Source organism: Tasmannia lanceolata, unplaced genomic scaffold (genome assembly GCF_043159265.1).
Source record: "Tasmannia lanceolata isolate RefF3 unplaced genomic scaffold, GAP_Taslan_0.1 ptg000015l, whole genome shotgun sequence".
NCBI classification, from domain to species: domain Eukaryota; kingdom Viridiplantae; phylum Streptophyta; class Magnoliopsida; order Canellales; family Winteraceae; genus Tasmannia; species Tasmannia lanceolata.
Genome location: NW_027518692.1, coordinates 45,830,172 through 45,849,739, shown reverse-complemented (window position 1 = coordinate 45,849,739; position 19,568 = coordinate 45,830,172). Strand labels below are relative to the sequence as shown.

General features: G+C 37.3%; 2 protein-coding genes across 4 annotated transcripts in view; both read left to right on the top strand.

Annotated features, from left to right (window-relative positions):
• The first annotated feature begins 1,236 nt into the window (after window positions 1–1,236).
• Window positions 1,237–8,130, top strand: LOC143847579 (pentatricopeptide repeat-containing protein At4g01030, mitochondrial-like). The gene is made up of 2 exons (XM_077356501.1): window positions 1,237–7,677; window positions 7,787–8,130. The coding sequence occupies exon 1, from the start codon at window positions 1,305–1,307 to the stop codon at window positions 4,110–4,112; it is 2,808 nt and encodes a 935-aa protein (XP_077212616.1). The 5' UTR covers window positions 1,237–1,304; the 3' UTR covers window positions 4,113–7,677; window positions 7,787–8,130.
• A 1,327-nt stretch (window positions 8,131–9,457) lies between these two features.
• Window positions 9,458–19,568, top strand: part of FTSH11 (FTSH protease 11) — a 39,519-nt gene continuing 29,408 nt past the window's right edge. For all 3 annotated transcript variants that reach the window (XM_077356500.1, XM_077356499.1, XM_077356498.1), the window contains exons 1-4: window positions 9,458–10,308; window positions 13,384–13,537; window positions 17,678–17,770; window positions 17,939–18,027. In XM_077356500.1, the coding sequence (XP_077212615.1) occupies window positions 9,719–10,308; window positions 13,384–13,537; window positions 17,678–17,770; window positions 17,939–18,027 (926 nt within the window). In that variant the 5' untranslated portion in view covers window positions 9,458–9,718. The remainder of the gene's footprint in view (window positions 10,309–13,383; window positions 13,538–17,677; window positions 17,771–17,938; window positions 18,028–19,568) is intronic.

Below are 19,568 nucleotides of genomic sequence, written 5' to 3'. Positions count from 1 at the left end.
GAAGAGAACACGCCCTAAATAGACACGACTTTGTAAGCCAATTATCTTCGATATGATCGATTGTCTATGCAAGTACAAAAAATAATAATAGGGCCCACATAATTGGATGATCGAAACCACTCATTTATTGGGCTGTGCCCCAAAAATTATATCCATAGGATAATACTAACACTCATAATTGTTGGGGTTTAAATTGGATGGCACGGTGTAAAAACCCTCCACAAATCAGAGGCTTAGGGCACGTTTGTATACCATGAATTTATTTTTTTCATGATAGAGTAATCTACAAGTTGGGATAGCAAAAAATCATTAAAAAAAGAAAAAAAAAACCACTCAAAATAAGATTAACTTTTTTCTTGATTTTTAACCATTTCTCATACGATCTCAATGTGGCCTCTCAAATCTCTCCCACTGCCCTACACCTTACGACTAGGGGGACATTGATTTATCATAAAAAAAATTCCAGGCCGCCACACATGGCCTTAGGATCATCATGTGGATAACATTTTTGGTGCACCGGCCGTCAAGTGGTTGTCCGTGCCAAAAAAAAAGTAAGAATGAGTAAAGGGAAATGATATCAGCACATCCATGTTGTAATACATTCACGGTCCTAGCTTGTCTTTTAGTATCTAAAGATCTGTCAAAAGGTTATTACAATTCCCAAAAAGCACTTACAAGCCAATTAAAATAGAAAAGACAAGCTAGGACCGCACATGTGTTAATACACGGTTTTGCTAATATCATTTACATAAGTAAATTTTAAAGGGCGTTCTTTGCCGGATTTAGTGTATTATCAGTGTTTGACCAAGGTCCGAAATTTAAGATTTCAGTGAGGATCGAAACCGAATTTGTGGTAAATTTTGGAAATTTTTGCACAATTTTTCATAAAATAATAATTTTTTTATTTCTTTACAGAATTCAGCTGAAATTACCGGCCCAAAAAACCGACATTTCGAGCGCCTTAACCGAATTTCAGCTAAAATTTCGGTTTCGGTGAGACCGAAATTACCCCCGAAACTGAAATTTAAAACCTTGTCTTTGGATACTTTTTCACACTGGAAAGGGGTGGTCCAGGGAAAAAAAGGGCGAATATATCATTTCCCTCATTTGCTTGCATCCAATCAGACATTATATTTCAGACATTCCAAGGAATCAACACCGTAGATGCCTTATCCACTTCATAAGAGAAAGAAAATCCGACCGTTGGCCATGAGAAAGCTAATCAACTTCCCTTCAAAAACCCCTATCCGATTCCCCCTCTCTTCCCTTCTTTTGCTTCTGCTAGTAATAACGGTCGAATTTCCATGGAGAAAACCACCCCATTTCATCTCAACCCTTCCCTCCCTCAAAACCCTTTTTGTACCAACAAAGGAAAGAGAAACAAAACCATATTTCATGTTCATGGAGTTACAGATACCTCTTTTGAAAGACCACCTTCTACCTTTTCTTCTCTTAGATTTTCCTCTTATACCCCCGCTTTGGATGACTTCATGAATTTAAAATCTCTAGATTCAGTCAAACAGAACCATGCCCAGATCATAAAAACAGCAGAGGTTTATTATTCGGGTTCTTCATCAAACAGACTCATTAATTTATATACAGAATTTGGTGATTTTCGGTCAGCTTCCATTATTTTCTTCATGGGTTTTGAGAGAGATTCTCTCTCTTGGAGTTCTTTGATAGAAGAATTTGAAAGAGTTGGGGGAAGTTCGCGTGAATTGCTGGAGACTTTCGGCGAATTACATAGAAAAGGATTGATTTTTAGAGAGAGAATTCTTGCTGATGTTCTGCGGATTTGTGCGATGTTAATGGATATTGGGTTGGGTTTAGAAATACATGCTGGTGTGATCAAGAACGGTTTTGATTCGGATGTTCATTTGAAGTGTGCTTTGTTGAATTTCTATGTGAATTGTTGTGGCATAGACTATGCAGACCATATGCTCAGTGAAATGTCTGTTAGAAACATTCGTTTGTGGAATGAGGTGATTATGCTGAATTCACAATGTGGGTTGTGGTTAAAAATCCTTGAATTGTTTCGTAAGATGCAATTTTCATGTGTTGGAGCTGATAGCTTTACAATCACCAAAGTGCTTCAGGCTTGTGGGAGGCTGGGAGCTCTGCAAGAAGGAATGCAAATCCACGGGTATGTTATCCGATCCGCATTGATGTCAAATTTGTTAGTAAGTAATTCTCTGATCAGTATGTACTCTAAAAATTCCAAACTAGAACGGGCGAGAACCGTTTTTGAATCGATGAACACTCGTACTTTGATCACGTGGAATTCAATGATTTCAGGTTATGCTCTTAATGGTTTTCTTGACGAGGCAATGGAGATTTTTGATGAAATGGAATTGTCGGAGACGAAACCAGACTTGGTAACTTGGAATTGCCTAATATCGGGTCATGCCCTTTGTGGAAATTATGAGGGGATCCTGAAAGTTTTGCAAAGAATGCAAAATGAAGGTTTCAAGCCCAATTCAGGTTCCATCACAAGCATGCTTCAAGCAGTTAGTGAGTTCGGCTCACTGCGTGTGGGGATGGAAATTCATGGCTGTGTAATGAGAAATGGGCTTGACTGTGACATATATGTAGGAACGTCATTGGTGGACATGTATGTAAAGAAGGGTAGTTTAGCCAATGCTCAGTCAGTCTTTGATCATATGAAATCTAGAAATATTTTTGTATGGAATTCTTTGATTTCGGGTTATGCATATAATGGTTACTTCAACAAAGCGTTGGAACTCTTGAACAAGATGGAAAACGAAGGAATTCAACCTGACTTAATCACATGGAATGGTTTAATATATGGGTATGCGATGTGGGGACTCAGCGAGAGAGCTCTAGTATTGATCCGTCAGCTGAAAAAATTGGGCTTCAATCCAAATGTGGTTTCATGGACAGCTCTTATTTCTGGTTGTTCCCAAAATGGAAATTATTTAGAGTCACTGGAATTTTTCATAGAAATGCAGGAAGCTGGATCCAGACCCAACTCAGCGACCATATCTAGCTCGCTTCAAGCTTGTGCAGGCCTCGCGTCATTACAGAAGGGAATGGAATTACATTGCTTTGCAATAAGGACAGGTTTCGATGGAGATATATTTGTTGCCACATCACTCATTGACATGTATTGTAAGTCGGGTTGTTTAAAAAATGCGCATCGAGTTTTTAAGAAGATTTTGAACACCAATTTAGCCACATGGAATGCCATGATCATGGGATTTTCTGTTCATGGTTTGGGAAAGGAGGCTATTTCACTTTTTAATGAAATGTGTGGATTAGGAATGCAACCAGATGGTATTACTTTTACTGCTCTGCTCTCCGGTTGCAGGCATTCTGGTTTAGTCAACGATGGATGGAAATATTTTGACAGTATGAGGACTGATTATGGTATAATTCCAACACTCGAGCATTATGCTTGTATGGTTGATCTCCTTGGGCGAGGCGGATACTTGGATGAAGCATGGGATTTTATACAAACCATGCCATTAAAACCTGATCCTAGTGTGTGGGGTGCTCTGCTTGGAGCATGTAGAATTCATAAAAACTTGGAGCTTGCTGAAATTGCGGCGGAATATTTGTTCAAACTAGAGCCATATAATTCTGGAAATTATTTGTTGATGATGAATTTATATGCTTCTGAAAACCGATGGGAAGATGGTGAAAATCTGAGAGATATGATGAATGTTGTAGGGGTGAAGAACAGGCCTGGATGGAGCTGGATACAAATCAGTTATACAGTCCATGTTTTTTCTGTCGAAGGGGAACCCCATCCGGATATAGGCGAAATATATTTTGAATTATATCAATTGGTTTTGGAAATGAGGAAATTAGGCTATGTACCCAATTTGGATTGCGTAGATCAGAACCTTGATGATGTAGAAAAGGAGAAGATACTGCTTAGTCACACTGAGAAATTGGCTATTACTTATGGACTGATCAGTACTCAGAATAGTGTCCCTATCAGGGTGATAAAGAATACTAGAGTGTGTAGTGATTGTCATACGGCAGCCAAATATATGTCGCAAGTAACAAGCCGTGAGATTTTTTTAAGGGATGGCATTCGGTTTCATCATTTCATGGATGGGAAATGCTCTTGCAATGACTACTGGTAAATGAAAGAAAACTCTCAACAGTGCAGAGCAGATGCCATTACAGGAGACCTACAATCTATCAATTGTGAAATGTACGACTTGAAGGCTTCATCGAAAAGAAAATCGGGATAAATTCCCCATAGGGATATGGAGAGTTGGGGAAATATGTTTACACTTTAAACTAAATGGGCTTCATTGGAGGGGGAGACAGCTGACAGCGGTATACAACTAAAAAAACAGAACAATGCATAGATTTGTGTGCGGTGCGAACCGAAGAAATTTTAATCTAAGCTGCTATGAAAAAAGGGAAAATGCTTGGATACAGAAGAGAATGTTGTGGAGATTAAAGAAATACTAGATCAATCTGGTATGTTGGCTTCAAACTTGTGGGGCTTCATCCTCCGTCGACCTCCACAGTAAAATTAAAACATCACAATCTGATTCAGAAACAGATTTCATCAGAGTTTGATGGAACAGGTATATCCATCTAGTCAGGTTGATTCGGATTTGTAAAACAACTCAAATGAATTGCAGAAATGATTACTATTACCCAACCTCCTGAAATAGTTGTCATACTTATATTCATTATATTCACATGATTAAGCTGACAAGAACACAACCTAAATGCACTAAGCATGCTAAAAAAATCTTTGGTGTATGACTTCTTGTAGAATGTAATGGGCCTTTGTCTGTAAAACAAAATTCTTTACTATGCATAGAAGATATGGCAGTACATCACAGAAGATGAAATTTATATTGCATAGTGCTACAATTTTGAACTTTCATTGCAGGCAACTTTCAAGCGCCCAAAAAAAAATAAAAAAATCCCAGTTTTCCACCCATACAGACAAGCAAAACTGCAAGATACGAAGGATGATAATGGAAGGTTGAGCCCACACAAGAAAATCGGGTGTATCATATCATGATGTAGGAACACCTGAATTACAACAACCACAAATGAACAAGGTTTTTTTGTAGTAAGTCAAGAAGAAAAAATGGAAATGAAATTCCTTACTATGGTTGTGTATGATATTATAAAAATTTCTTAGTTTGTTACATTATTGAATTTCTAAATGAGAAATGGCTTGATATATATGCAATGTGCTACATCATCATCCATGGCTTTTAGTTGTTGTAGGCCAGGCTATGGATGATGATGGATTTGGTATTATACTCCAATGAATAAACAGTTGTAATTGATGCTGCAACTATAGACAGAACCCAAATGATGGATTTGGATGAGTATCTCAAGCCTTCCGCATAGAAAAATAGAAGTATCTTATTATGGTTGTGATTATCTAACCAATTTAAAATGCTTTTGCTGAGAAACCATGGATAGTCTATGGCCTATCTTTAAGAGCGCTTACACAACTCAGCATGTCTTTTGTAGGGCATTCTTTTTCTTTCTTTTTATTTTCAAGTGGGTGTTGAGAAATTGAGATATTTTGGGTTTCTCCTTTCACACCTTTTCACTGGTTCATCATCTTGTCTGCCTTTGTCTCTGGTACAATGAATATATGCAGTAGATTGGAATTGCTGTTAGCAATTGAGAGTAGTTTTTTTAATGGAAGGGGTCTTTGTTTTTTTGTGATGATTTGTTTTGCTGATGCTGTGTTCTTAGATTTATGGAGGACTTCATGTATTTTGTGCCATATGTCCTGTGACTTTCCAATTTGTCTTGTAGGCTTTTGGAAGCTTCAATATCAGTAAACTATTTTATCTCTTTTCTTTCAAGACTTCCTGCATCCTTGTATTAATCATGACCTGTGCCCCTTGTATGGGGAAGCTGATGTGCCAAAGAAAACAGACTTACATAAGGCAGAGACCATTGTGGAGCTCTTCGCTCCAATGTTCAGTTGGATTGGACCTTTAGTTATCCACTGTGGGCTGATTGTCCTAATACCCAACACATTTCTTTACTAGTAATGGTTCCTTTTAGTTAAGCTAACCTGTTATCTGCATTGGAGAATTTGGTTTACGAGAAATTATATGGTGTAAGGCCTTACAACAATAAGGCCTTTGTACTGTGGAAGTACCACCCTTGACATTTGATCCAACAGCAGCTCCTCAAAAAGTGAGCTGCTGTTGGATCAAATATCAAGGGCAGTACCCCTACCGTATTGTTGTAAGGCCTTACACCATATAAAATCTCTTGGTTTACACTTTATTCTTCACAATATGGTATTTCATGCTGATATATTTTTGCCCAGTACATTTCTTTTTCTTAGTCTGGCAACAGAAACAAAAAACAAATCTATATGGTATAATAATATGTATCGGATTTTGGAATTCTTAAACAATGTGTTAAATCCTTGATATATGCCTTCAGAATCACAGATACTATATAAGGTTTCAGCACAAGCATGGCCTTTGACATATTATTTTTTTCTCTTTGCACTACAAGCCATTAAACACTTAGCTGTACCATTTTCCATCAGACCTTTTTTTACTCTATGTTGATATTTGAACTTCGCAGTAATGGTTGCTCTAATCTTGCATTGATATACTAGTCTGAATACCTTGGTGTATTGTATAGTCCTTTGTAAAATGGCGGAAGTAAATTTTTCACAACTTTTGAGAAGCAAACATTGATGGGATAAGCTTTGCTAGATTTGCATTTGAGAATCCATCTGTTCTTAAGGATTGGGTTTGAGTGCTTTGTATTTGAGAATCCAACAGTTTAGGATGAGTTTATTGAGTTTCTGGTACTCACCCCCACCATCTATGTGAAGGAATTTTATTTTACATTCTAGTAACGTTTCAACATGAGATTTAAGATGTATAAAAGTACGAATGACATCAGATTTATTAACTAGTGGATAAATCCATCTGACCTTACTAAAATTGTCAAAAAAATGTACGTAATATTTATAACTAGAATTAGAAACAAAGGGAGCCGACTCCAGGGATCACAAAAGATTAACTCAAGAGACTGAGCCGATCACGTCGAAGAAGACTAATGCAGAAGCAGATGAATTTTACCGAGTTGACATGAGGGGCAAAATCCAGGAGTGAGAGGCGGTCGAGCAGGAAGCTGATTCTTGTAGATCCGTTTTCATTTAGGGGGTTTCTTGTAGTTTTCCCTTTTTTTTATTAACACCTTGTTGATGTAGGTGCTGGAGTCTTGGATTTAAGAGACTTGTTTAGCAGATTTTTGTAAATCAAGAGGTGACCTCTTGGTTAGAGTTGCCTTGAATTTGAGATGGGTGGCCAACGCCGCGATGCTATCTGCTGAGACTGTTAGGAAATAATCCTAACGGTGGATGTGGCTTTTGCAAGATCGATGGTCAAGATCATTTGGTTAGTTAATTACTTTTGTGAAAAATTATTAATGAAAAGACTTTATGTGAAAAGGTATAAACGTTTAAAAGAGACGTTTGGGCAGAGGGATCGGTGCGATGGGGAGTCACATCTCTTCCCACAAACGCTTATAAAAAGAACTCTTGGGTCCTATTTGCACACAACGAATTTGTTTCCAAACTTTGAGAATCCACGCTTCAAGAGAAAGGAAACCGGTCCCCATCACCGACTATTGTGTAGCAAAGAGAAACCTTAAGAGAAAGAAAAACAAGATTCATGGCTTCCGGTATGTCTTTTTCTCATTTCAATTTATTCCATATTGTTATCTGTGATTTTCTCAATGTTGAATCGCTAAGATCTGTTGCCGGTGTTCATATTGTATCGAACACTAACAGAGACACGTTTGCCAACAAAGGTGTAACCACTAGCTTTATTTGAGGACCGAGGAGATGAAATCAGGTAAAGACCAAGGTTTAAAATTTCGGTTTCGGTACCGGTTTCGGACTCTGAAATTTCAAAATTTCGGTCGAAATCTGGTACAAAACCCAAATTCAATATTTTATTCAATATTAAATTTTGGTTGAAATTTCGGTGAAATATTAATTTAATATAAAAAAAAACAGATTTTTTGGGTCAAATTTCGGAAAAACCAAAATTTCGACCGAAATTCCGAAATTTCAGCCGAAATAAATGACCGTTTCGGTTTTGGGTCATTTCGGTGTCGGTCGGATTTCGGTCAGAAATTTCGGATTTCGGTCGAAATTTAAAACCATAGTAAAGACCTCCTTTCGTCATGCCGCGGAGGAGGATGGTTCCCATTGAGCGATCCTTAGTAAGACACATGTCAAGATGGAATTCAAAGATGACATTATTTTCACAAAGATTTTTGGAAATAACCTATTACGCTTAAAGCTCTTCAACTACTGCATGATAGGAAAATCAGGTAAAGCCACTGAGAAAAGTAGGGAATGCGTGTGATAGTCTCGAGAAATTACGGATTTTGGGTAATTTTGAAAACAAGCATCAGAAAGAGAGAAATTACGGATTTTGGGTACTTTTGAAAACAAGCATCAAACACGGGTGATTTATTACCATTAATATGGACAAATTCTGTAATTATTTTACAGTAAAATATTATGTTTCTCTCAAATTGTTGAGCAACACGTTTCTCTTCTCCTACGAAGTTTGGAGCAATTTTTGTGTGTCATGTAGTAGACGTTATTTTCTTTGTACTTTTCATGAATAAAGTATGAATTCAACACTCCACCAGATCTCTTATCAAGCGATATATCATTATCGAGCCAATTCACGTGATCCATACCAGTCATCTGATGGAGATGCGTAGCCGCACAATCGCTTTGATCTAATGGCCCAAACTCCATTGAAAATTTTCTATAGGAAAAATAATAATGACAACTGACTTAATAGTTAATATGATGTGTGCAAGTGAAGTCCAATAATTTTTTTTTTCTGTTAAAAAAAGCACAGTCGGCCCACTTCATAGGATGATCAAAACCATTCATTTGTTGGGCCACAACGTAAATAGGCTGTGCCTTTGTTGCGCTGCGACATAGATACGCTGTACCTCGTAAATCATCTCCATCGAAGATCTTAACTTTCAGACGAGCCTCTACAAATCGAAGGGTTAGGATCACATTATTAGTGCGGTCCAGCCTATTCACGCTGTGGCTCAACAAATGAATGGCTTGGATCATCCAATGAGATGGGCCCACTATATTTTTGAAAGTGATATATTGGTCTCCTTTTCTTACCTGGGCCAACCCTCTAATATATAATTTCTCTTTTACACTACAAGGGGTGGCCAGAGTAACAAAAGGGGGACGAATATATAATTTCCCAGTCCTTATGAAACAATTCAGAATTTTTTTACTTTCCAGTGTTTGGCCAGCTCATTTAAAATGGAATTACAAACCTACAAACCTGGAAAAGAAATCTGAAATGGAATTATTTTCTTTTACATGGAAGAGAATATGAGGTTACTTGCACACCCAACAAATCTATGGCGTCCGATACCCTAAACTCTCTCGCTCTCTCTCTCAACGAGTCAACCAAGTAAAAATCTTTATTTACAGAGGGCGCCAATATTTGCAATATCGCGATAAGGCTCAGTTCTAATCCTATCTTCCCTTTCTCTCTCTGACCCAATCGTGTGGCTATTAAGAACCAAATACAGAATTTCAGCGTATTTCTTCTTCCTTCTCCATCTTGCTCCCTCTCACAGAGATAGAGAGAGAGAGAGGGGAAGAGAAGAAAACCCTAGAGAGGAGAAAACCCTAATTTCCTTTCTCCTCTCCACCTTCGTGGCCATGTCTACTCTACAAGCGTCTCTTCTATACAGACCTTCATCTCCTCCTCAACTCTCATCTAAACGCCATCATTTTTCTCTCTACAATCACTCTAATTCATCTACCTCTCTTTTCTCCTCCCGTTCTCACCGCCCTCTGAGGCTTATCGCCTGTGCATTGCTGCCGGAAAGCGCGAATTCTACTGCAGAATCTGGCTTCTCTGGCCATGATTTATGTTCGGATATTGAAAGGCAAGAACGCTTAGGTTTTTCTGAAGAATTTGTAGACAAGTGCTCGAGGACTGAGCCTGAGGCTGGTGTAGAGGCTGAGGCGGTTAGAGATGTTATATCTGGAGAAGGTTTTGTAGCGGAATCTGATAATTCGATGGAGAAACGGAAAAAGGAGGGGAAATTTCCCCTAGTGGTGTTTCTAATTGGAGTGTTGGGGACTTTGAGAAAAGGATTTGATAAGGTTGCGATTTCGGAGTGGTTTAGTTGGTGGCCGTTTTGGCGGCAGGAGAAGAGATTGGAACGTCTTATTGCTGAGGCTGATGCGAATCCTAAGGATGCCGCAAAGCAGAACGCTCTCTTGGCTGAGCTCAACAAGCACAGGTCTTCTTCTCTCATCTTCTTTTTTCTTTTTCACATTCGAGTGTTTATTTATGCACTTTGGACATGGCAAACATCTGTTGCTTTTACCACTGAAAATTTTAAATGTTCCATGGAGTGTATTTAGTAGATTGTATGATGTAGGATGGTCGAAACTGATAGGGGTTTCATGAATTCTTGAAAGGTTGAAGAAAGGTTCAAAAGAGTTAAATGCATGGACATATAAAGAATAGGTAAAGAATGTAAAGAAAGGGTAAAAATCGATAAATATTGGTCATACGGGAAGAAAAATTAATAAAGATTGGTTCTTGAGCAGTCCGTGTTGCATGGATTCGGATTCGTGTGTTGGGATCCGACACGGATTCGAGGGGTTGGATTCGGCAAACCCCAAAAAGTAGGATTTGTGGATTCGGTAAATTTTAAATAAAGTAAAATTTTAAAAATTTAAAATAAAATTTAAAATAAAATAAAATAAAGCGTATTCATGAAAAATTTGAGGGTGGAGGGTCGAGGCGTTAGAGGTTTTATTAAGAGAGTTGAAGAAACAAGGCGCTAGTGTTTTTATTGAAAGAGTATGGGTTGTGCTTTCATAAAAAGAAGTTAAGAAGAAAACACGTTTGAAGGGAAAATATACAAGATTCACATTTTAAAAGGGACAATGATGAATGGGTTCCATATGGGTCATGGCTACTCCAATAATCCGGGTGTGTCCAAAACGAATCCATGTCCGATTCGTGTGTGGAGACGTGTCGACACGGATTCAGCATAGGGGCCAAAGAATCAATGCAACACAATGAGTAGTTGAGTGGTTTATAGGTTATTTAGGGAAGAGATTGTAATATGGAAAGCGAAAGAGAAAAGTGGAGAGGGTATGTTGGTTTCGGTTGTAAATGATATGCAAAAGGAAAGTGAATGATGGAAAATGGATGTGGATAGGGGAAAAGGGAATGCAAAAGAGAATAGGGAAAATGGGTAAAGCCATAAAGGGAAGGTGGAAAGGGGACATAGGAAGGTAAGGCAAAAGAGAATATGGAAAAGGGGAAAAGGGAAGGTAAAGAGGGTGGTTATGGTGGTCGGAAGTTGCAAACGCTTTGGAGCATAGATAAGAGAAAAGAATTGTTTCAAAACGTGGATGTGGGTCAAAACACGGCCAAAGCAAATCCTAGTTGACTAGGGACAATGCGGTTGAATACCCGATTGATACGACTGAGAACTCGGTTGACACAGTCATAACTCGGGAGAGTTAGAGATTTGATTGACTTTGGGCAAATCGTGGACTCGGACAATAACACAACTAAGGTAAAAGGGAGTCGACTTGGGGGAGTTCATGATGACGCGAGAGAGTTTTGAAACTACGGAGAAAAGAAATAAAGAAAGAGGAGAAAAGAATAAGAAATGACAAGCATATGGATTGAAAACTAACCCAGAGTCACACCAGAGTTCTCTTAGGTATCACACCTTAGGATATGAAACATCACACTTCAAAAAAGACATCACACACAATCAACATGAGAAAATATCAATTTTTATTAATATTCAATTTTTTTCAGGGCCACTAGGTCTTTCATATTTATAAGCTATGCAAGCCAATTGAAAATTGAAAAAAAGACTCTTAATCCTTGTTGTAAAACTAATCGGGACTCTTATTCTATCTTTACATGAACTTTATCTAATCTTACTGCAAATAAACTACTTTTCGTTTTGAAATAAAACTCTCAATGCAACTCAAACTCATGATGACTTACGACTCCTGTTACATGGACATTTCCCATCACAAATAGATTACTATGACTTCTTTTAATTTGCAAGGTGGGTCCCTGAGGTCACTTACTAACTTAAGTGATTAATTACAAATGACTTAAATGCCGTTATCGCTTAAAATTTTCGTAATACGCTTGTGGGCCCCATTTTAAACACCTATAACTTAAAGAAACCAAATGACATTGCTTAAGGGACTTAAGACACCTAAAAATTGGACCTTAGGATGGTCTCCATGATTTTATCATTCCCAAGTTTGGAGGTTTTATTCTGTAGGCATTTTCCTGTATTCCCAGAAAAGGGAGAGTGTTCATATATCATACATATATTGCCAAGTGAAAAGAAATGAAAGCTCTCATTTCTGAGTCAACAACTTCAGCTTCAAAGTTAGCTTGTTTATTTGTCAGAATTACTTCCCAATGGATATTTATCCTACAAAAAGAAGACAATATGATCCATGTAGTTATTGCAAAGAATAACTGACTAGGATGAACCTTCGCTTTCATCATATACCGATGTTTAGCAAAATGGATGCCTTCAAACACACCATGGTTAAGGGTCCGCCTATTGCCCTCTCATCTATTGGCCGTTAGATGGGACCTCCTAGATATTTCTTGCTTGACTATGTGCTTTTAAACTCGATACTCCCAATCTAGTCCACCAATAATTGTCCCATTGATAAACAATGTTGGAAAGCTGGCCTCATTGACATTACAGAATTGCACCACTGATTATGGTCCTAAAATCTGCATAAACATTGGAAAAAACTGTCACTCTCTAGATGCCCATAAGATAGAGAAGGATGCGATTCAACCACAAATATTTTTCTCACTTGTTCCAATTGACCGATGCCATATATTCCAAAGATCACATGACTATATGCGGTCAATAAAATCATTATATAAACAAAAGAACAACCCAGCATCCTGTGCCAAAAGGACCTAGGTGAAAAGAAAACTTTTGGAGCTCCTTAGACATACCTCTTAGTATCTTGGGGTACTACTGCTTAAGCTAAGGCTAAATCTATGATGATCCTCCATTTTTGCTTAGCTTGCCTGAAGCTTGTACCTAAAGCTTCTGTAGATTTGAATGTCTCAGTTTTCCTTTTATTGTCTGTATCTATCTATCATGAGAAGGTCCCTTATTTCTAAAGTTCTCCAATGTTTTCACATCCCCTGAAGTGGGTGAGAAGATTCCACACTTCATGCTGCAACATATGGTAAGGGCATTATGTTTCATATGTTCCTGTAACTGATGTAAGATATTTAAGTACATAACAGTTTGGGGATTCATCTTATACTGTTCTTTTATTTTTGGCAGCCCTGAATCCGTTATCAGGCGTTTTGAACAAAGAGATCATGCTGTAGATAGTAAAGGAGTTGCTGAATATCTTCGAGCTCTTGTTGTCACTAATGGCTTAGCAGAATATCTTCCAGATGACCGGTCCGGAAAGCCTTCCAGTCTCCCTACACTGGTAACCGTTGTCTTGATCTGAATTTGATCTTCATTGTCTCATCTTTATATGCTCTTCATTCCTAGCTTTAGGAATCTTAATCCTCTATACAACTTTCCCATCCTATTTCTCGTTGTCTCTTCTTTCAAAATTTTGTTACATTGCATTTTGTTGCATATACTCTTTAATGTGAATGTTTTAAACAATGATATGGTTGCTTGTTCCCCTGGTTATTTTAGTCTCTAGGGTGTAGTTTGCACTTTGCTTTAGGCTATGCTTTAAAATTTCGGCCAAAATCCGAAATTTCGGTTGGGACCGAAATCTGAAAATTTCGGATTTCTGTCGAAATTTGGTCATTTTGACCGAAATTTGAAAAAAAAATCGGTTTCGGTAGCGATCGAAACAGAAACTGAAATTTAAATTCATGCTTTAGGCTATGTCTGGTTGCGTGGGGGCGGCTCGGAGAGTAGTAGAATAAGAAATCAAAAGGGATGAGACAAGCATTTGATCTGTCTAGAAGAATAGTAGAATAGTGGTAAGTAGTGTTTGGTTGCACGGCAGTTCTCTCAGCGGCAGTTCTCTCAGTGCGTAGTGGAAAAGGTAGGGGTGTCATTACCAAAAAAAGAGAGTGAATAGAGAGATAGGGAAGAGAGAGAAAGATAGAAAAGACAAGACTTTTTCCACTATTCTTATACCAAAAATTTAAAATTTTGGTAGAATTTGGTTGGAAGATGAGTAGAGGGGACATTAGTGCCACATGGGCTCCATATGTGCAAAAAAGCAATAATGATGTGTGGACTCTGGAATGTTTTGGGGAGTCAAATGGAATTCAATGCAATATTGGCAACCAAACAAGGAATCGGCATTCATTGGCATTTGAAATCCAACGAATGCCTAGCATTTGTGCAACCAACCATACTTTTGTCACATTGTTTTTACATTGCATTTTGTTGCACATACTCTGTAATGTGATTGTTTTAAACTATGAGATGGTTTGCTCTTTTTCCATAGTTATTTTAGTTTCTAAGGTGTAGTTTGCACATTGCTTTAATTATTAGAAAACAAGTTTTAGTAGTAGTACCTTTTTAAGCGTGGCACTACTTGTGAATATTGACGATCTCCTAAAATTATCTACAATCTTCAATCGCAGAATGCTGGTTAGTTATGTTCAGTAAAAGGAAGATGCACAAATACCCACAACCACAAGAAGTGGTAACTCGTAATAAAAAAGGAATGAGATTCATTATTGAGGGGTTGAACCACCTGCAGTAGGGATTAGGTAGAGGGGGTTGTGACATGGGGGCACATGTTGTATTTCGGGATGGCAAAAAAAAGTGGTTTTATTTAAGGATCTCAGACATGATACACACCTAGAGCTTCTGCCTCTACTGAGATGGAAGGCAACCATCGATCATTGATTTTTTCCCTTCATTTCTTCTACTCATCGTCTTTCAGATAAAAAAGGACGAAAGAGAAAAAAGCGTAGAAAGAAAAAACCACTGCATTATATTGCTTTTGCCACTCCTCTTAAAGTTAACATAATAGTCACTTTCCATAATTTTCCATTGTTTTACAATATCTTTATCGAAATTTCTATCCGAAACCAACATGTTTCCAATTCCTTCACGACTGAAACACATATCGAAATTGAAACTTGAAACTTTGCATATTGAGTCTTCCGTCCCCTTTCTCTAGTCATTAGCTAAACGCCTAACAGGCTAGAAAACAAATTCTGAACATTGATCCGTCCGATCATCTCATCGATATAGTTCACACAATTCCAAGGATAGTGATGTAGAACAAGTTGAAGGGGATTTTTTGAATTTCTTAGGCGTCCAAAGGTCGAGGACAAATCCCAGAGATTGAAGGAGTTGAACCAGAATTAGATTTGTGACTTAGGCAACAATTCAATCAATAGGCCTTATCATCAATCAAAAGGCCAAATCATTGATTGAGAGAATTGGTCCTCGATCAACTATTCTAAATATCGGTCGATGGGTCACACGGGGTAGTAGTAGCTTAATTATTTTTTAGCAAGTTTTATTTTTAGTTTTCATTTTTTTCTTGTTTATTCCCTTATGGATTTAGGAGTCTATTTTTGTGCAATTACCTTTAAATAGTAGAAGTTGTTTCAGGGTTTCTTTTAAAAGTTTGTAAGCGTATAAATAAAGGCAAAGATTGATCTAATGGGGACTTTTTGACTAGTTTTTTTTTATTATTGAAGTTTTATTTGAGAGTTGTAGCAAACAAAATTGATTTATTTCATGAATTTCTAGGGTTTCACATGTACCCTTACATCTTTCTTCTTGAACTACTTGTCAAATGCAAAAACTGAATTCTAGTCTTTGGATGATCGATTTCTTCCTTTAGAAATAAAAAACTGCCTTCCGCAACTGATTTTTCTCTTTCTAACATCACTTCCGCATTATTTGGTATCCGCGCACATTTATGTTGTCTAAGAAAGCAACATATCCTATTACCATTCAAAAAATAAATAATAGAAAGCAGCATACCCTGAAGTAGGGGGATGATGCGGGACCATCCAAGATGCCATGGAGAATCAATGAGTTAAGAAGATGGAGCCAATCATTAATGCTAAAAAAGTTATAGTTAGTTTTTACAGTGTTATTTAAGTATTTTTATGTCATATGGGTAGTAGTTTTTTCCCATTAAAATCACTTAAATTCTTTTAGTTATGACTGTTTGAAATAGGCCCCACTCATGTATTACAAAAATTTTAAGTGGATGGAGTCTTTAAGTCATTGGAGGGTACTTTAGTCCAAAAGTGTTAGGTTTTTGTTTAGAATTTTAGAACTTTCTAGCTCACTTTTCTTTTATATATATATATATATATATATATATATATAGCCACGTGACACTTTTCTTTTATGTTATGCAATGATGGAATGAATAAAGATTTTGAGCTTCATATCAAGTCACTTTCTACCTTCTACCCTTAAACTCTTATTTTTTTCTTTGTTTCTTTCGTTCTCTCTTTCTTTCTCCATGGTTGGGATTATAAGCTGACGCTCTCTTAACCTTCTCACTTTTCACATCCATATTCTAGACTTCTAGTCTCATTTCTCCTTTTCCATTTTCCCCATTTCCTTCTTCACCCCTTACGGTAGGGTTCATAACTGCCCTCATTTTCTACTCCCATCACCCCTCTTTCGTGATCTTGGTCTTCCTGATCGTAAATTTTCTTGATTATAATCTTTCTTGTTCTTGATCTTGATTATCAATTCTTTCATAATCATTCTCATTCTTGATCTTGATTAACTATCATTTCTCTCTCTTGCTCTTGGCTATGAACATTCCTCCGTTCCCCTTTTCTCGTAGTCATTCCTTTTCCATTCTTTCCCCCCTTCTTTTCTTCTTTGAATGGATTTACATCAATTTGGTATCAGAGCCTAGGTTTGAATGGCTACTTGGGATAGTAGGAATATGATGGGAAAATCCCAACCCATGGATCGTAATCAGTACACTAGGAATTAGCGACATACACTATGGTAATTAACGACATACTGGGATCTTATGAAGTTACTGAACGAGAATATCTCACAACAATGAATTGACAAAAATGAACAAAATCTCACGAGCATGGATCTAGATCACTCGTAAAGTAGAGAATCTCATAAGGGTTACAAACACCATATCTTGACTTGGATTTCGGTGAATATCCTGAATGGGCTATGGTCCTTTAGTATAGTTGCCAAGTGGTTTAAATAGCATTAAATTTTGAGGGACTAATCCGATTAACATGAAATCATAGTCACTCAAACTTTCCTTGCAATAGCCACACCTACTGGGATTTTCATTTTCCATTGCTAGAAAAAGTAAAACAATATTTATAAGGAGTGTTTACCTGAAAATTTATATTAATATTTTGAAACAATGAAATTTTGCATCAGAAGATTTACATGCCTTGTCTTCCAATTATATGTTTTCTTGTATCTATTTGCCTTGTATTTCTTACACATTTTTTTGAATGATGCATTTCTTACACATTTACGTAAAATTCAAATTTATTATCTCTTTCATTTTAAATTTGCCACCTCTTTTCATTTTTTATAATTAAAGTACCTTTTTTTAAAAAATTTAGAACTAGATTTGACTATAGTCAGTAGTTGCTGAAACTGATCTGTGATTGTTTACAAATAGCTACAAGAACTGAAGCAGCGTGCAACAGGAAACATGGATGAACCCTTCTCGAGTCCTGGGATATCTGAGAAGCAGCCATTGCATGTTGTGATGGTAAGAAGTCTGCTAGGAAGAATATTTTTTAATCTAGTTGTGTTTTGGATACAACCATCAACAATAGAACGAAAGTTGATTTTATTTTTACTCTATTTCACTGTGGTATTCTATTTATACTCTACATCTCAAGCTTATGGTATTCTGCTTTTGGTTTTCACTGATTAGGTTGACCCTAAAGCATCAAGCAGATCAACACGTTTTGCTCAAGAACTCATCTCAACTATTTTGTTTACGGTTGTTGTTGGATTGATGTGGTATGAACTTTATACTTTGTTGATTATTCAAGTTCACCCTTACGCTGTCATTTCATCATCAAATATCTCAAGCGTTATTGCTTCATTTAGGTAGCAAAATTCTGTTGTCGTCCAAGTTTAGTAAGATTTTGGTATCAATTCTTGTTTGTTCAGGAACAAAAACATCTGATGCATACCATTCAAAAAAAAAAAAAAAAAAAAACCATCTGATACATCGAAACTTGGGTAGAAAGAGGAAGGGGTAGACCGACAACAACTTGGGTAGAAACAATGAGGAAAGACTTGATGGCTAGGAACATAACAGAGAACATGACCTTGGATAGGAGAGAATGGAAGAAAATGATCCATGTAGACGAACCCAACTAGTGTCAGGATTAGACTTAGTCAATTTGAGCTGGGTAGATTCTTTCACGTTCTTCATGAAAATTTTCTAGAGGATCCATTAGCCAACCCTAACTAGTTTGGGACAAAGGCTTAGTTGAGTTGAGTTGAGTATCTGATACATCGAAACTGTAGCTTTTGTTAGGTGATTCTTATTGAATGTTTATGATTTAAGGGCTTTAAATGAATTTCTATTCTTCTGCTGTGGAGGCTGGTTATTAGGAAAGAAGATGGGAATGTTGGTAATGGTTTGGGGGCAGAAGCCTGGGTTTTTAGGTACAATGTAAAAAAAATTAGGAGAACAGAAAAAATAGTCAAAATATGAACGATAAAGGCAGCAATGAACATGCAATAAATTTTGGGAAGTGATATATTTCTTTTTTTACTTGGGACAGCCCATTCCAGTGTACATCCTCCTCCCCCCCCCCCCCTCTCTCTCTCTTTCTCTCTCTTCCTACTCTTTTACACTCGTGGGGCTGTCCCAAGTAAACAAAGGGCGAATATATATCTTTCCCTAAAATTTCTGGTCATAGTTTGTTAATTTATTATGTTTAGGAGATTGGTTTCATTCACTCCAACATATGATTGTTGTTGAGAATTTAAGGAACTTTCGAGAAAGGATCTTTAAAAGCGGGATGCCAATCTTGAGGCACCTATTATAGATGATATGGTTCCAAGGCTATATATGAGATGTGATGGAAATTGCAATTAAAAAAAAAAAGATGTGATGGAAACAACATCTTAATTGTGAGAAGGTGATGAATTTAACTCTCAAACTCCACTTTGGCATGAGGAGGCATCTTTAGTGAACCCCATCCTTGCCCAATGTGGTGCTTCATCGAGTCCATCACCCCACTCTACATCAAAGCTGGGTTAGCATTCATCAGTTTCCTCTCACAGGTTCTAGAAGACGAGGATGCATGCATTGCCTTGTCATTTGGTGAGGAGACCCCCTATTCTAAAGCCAACTAAGCAATTCCTTCACAACTGATAATAGTGCTTCTGTGATGCAATTGTGGTGATTCATTTTTTGTTCTGTGGTTTTGAACTGTGGGCGTCTTAGGTTTCCTCTGTGTGCTCATGTGTGTATTGTGATTGCAGGTTAATTGGATGCTCGATTTTGGAGTTATCTACCTCTCACATGCATTGGATCTTTTTTA

Coding starts and splice junctions, on each gene's coding strand:
- LOC143847579 (XM_077356501.1), top strand. CDS start 1,305: ATGGAGAAAACCACCCCATTTCATCTCAACCCTTCCCTCCCTCAAAAC.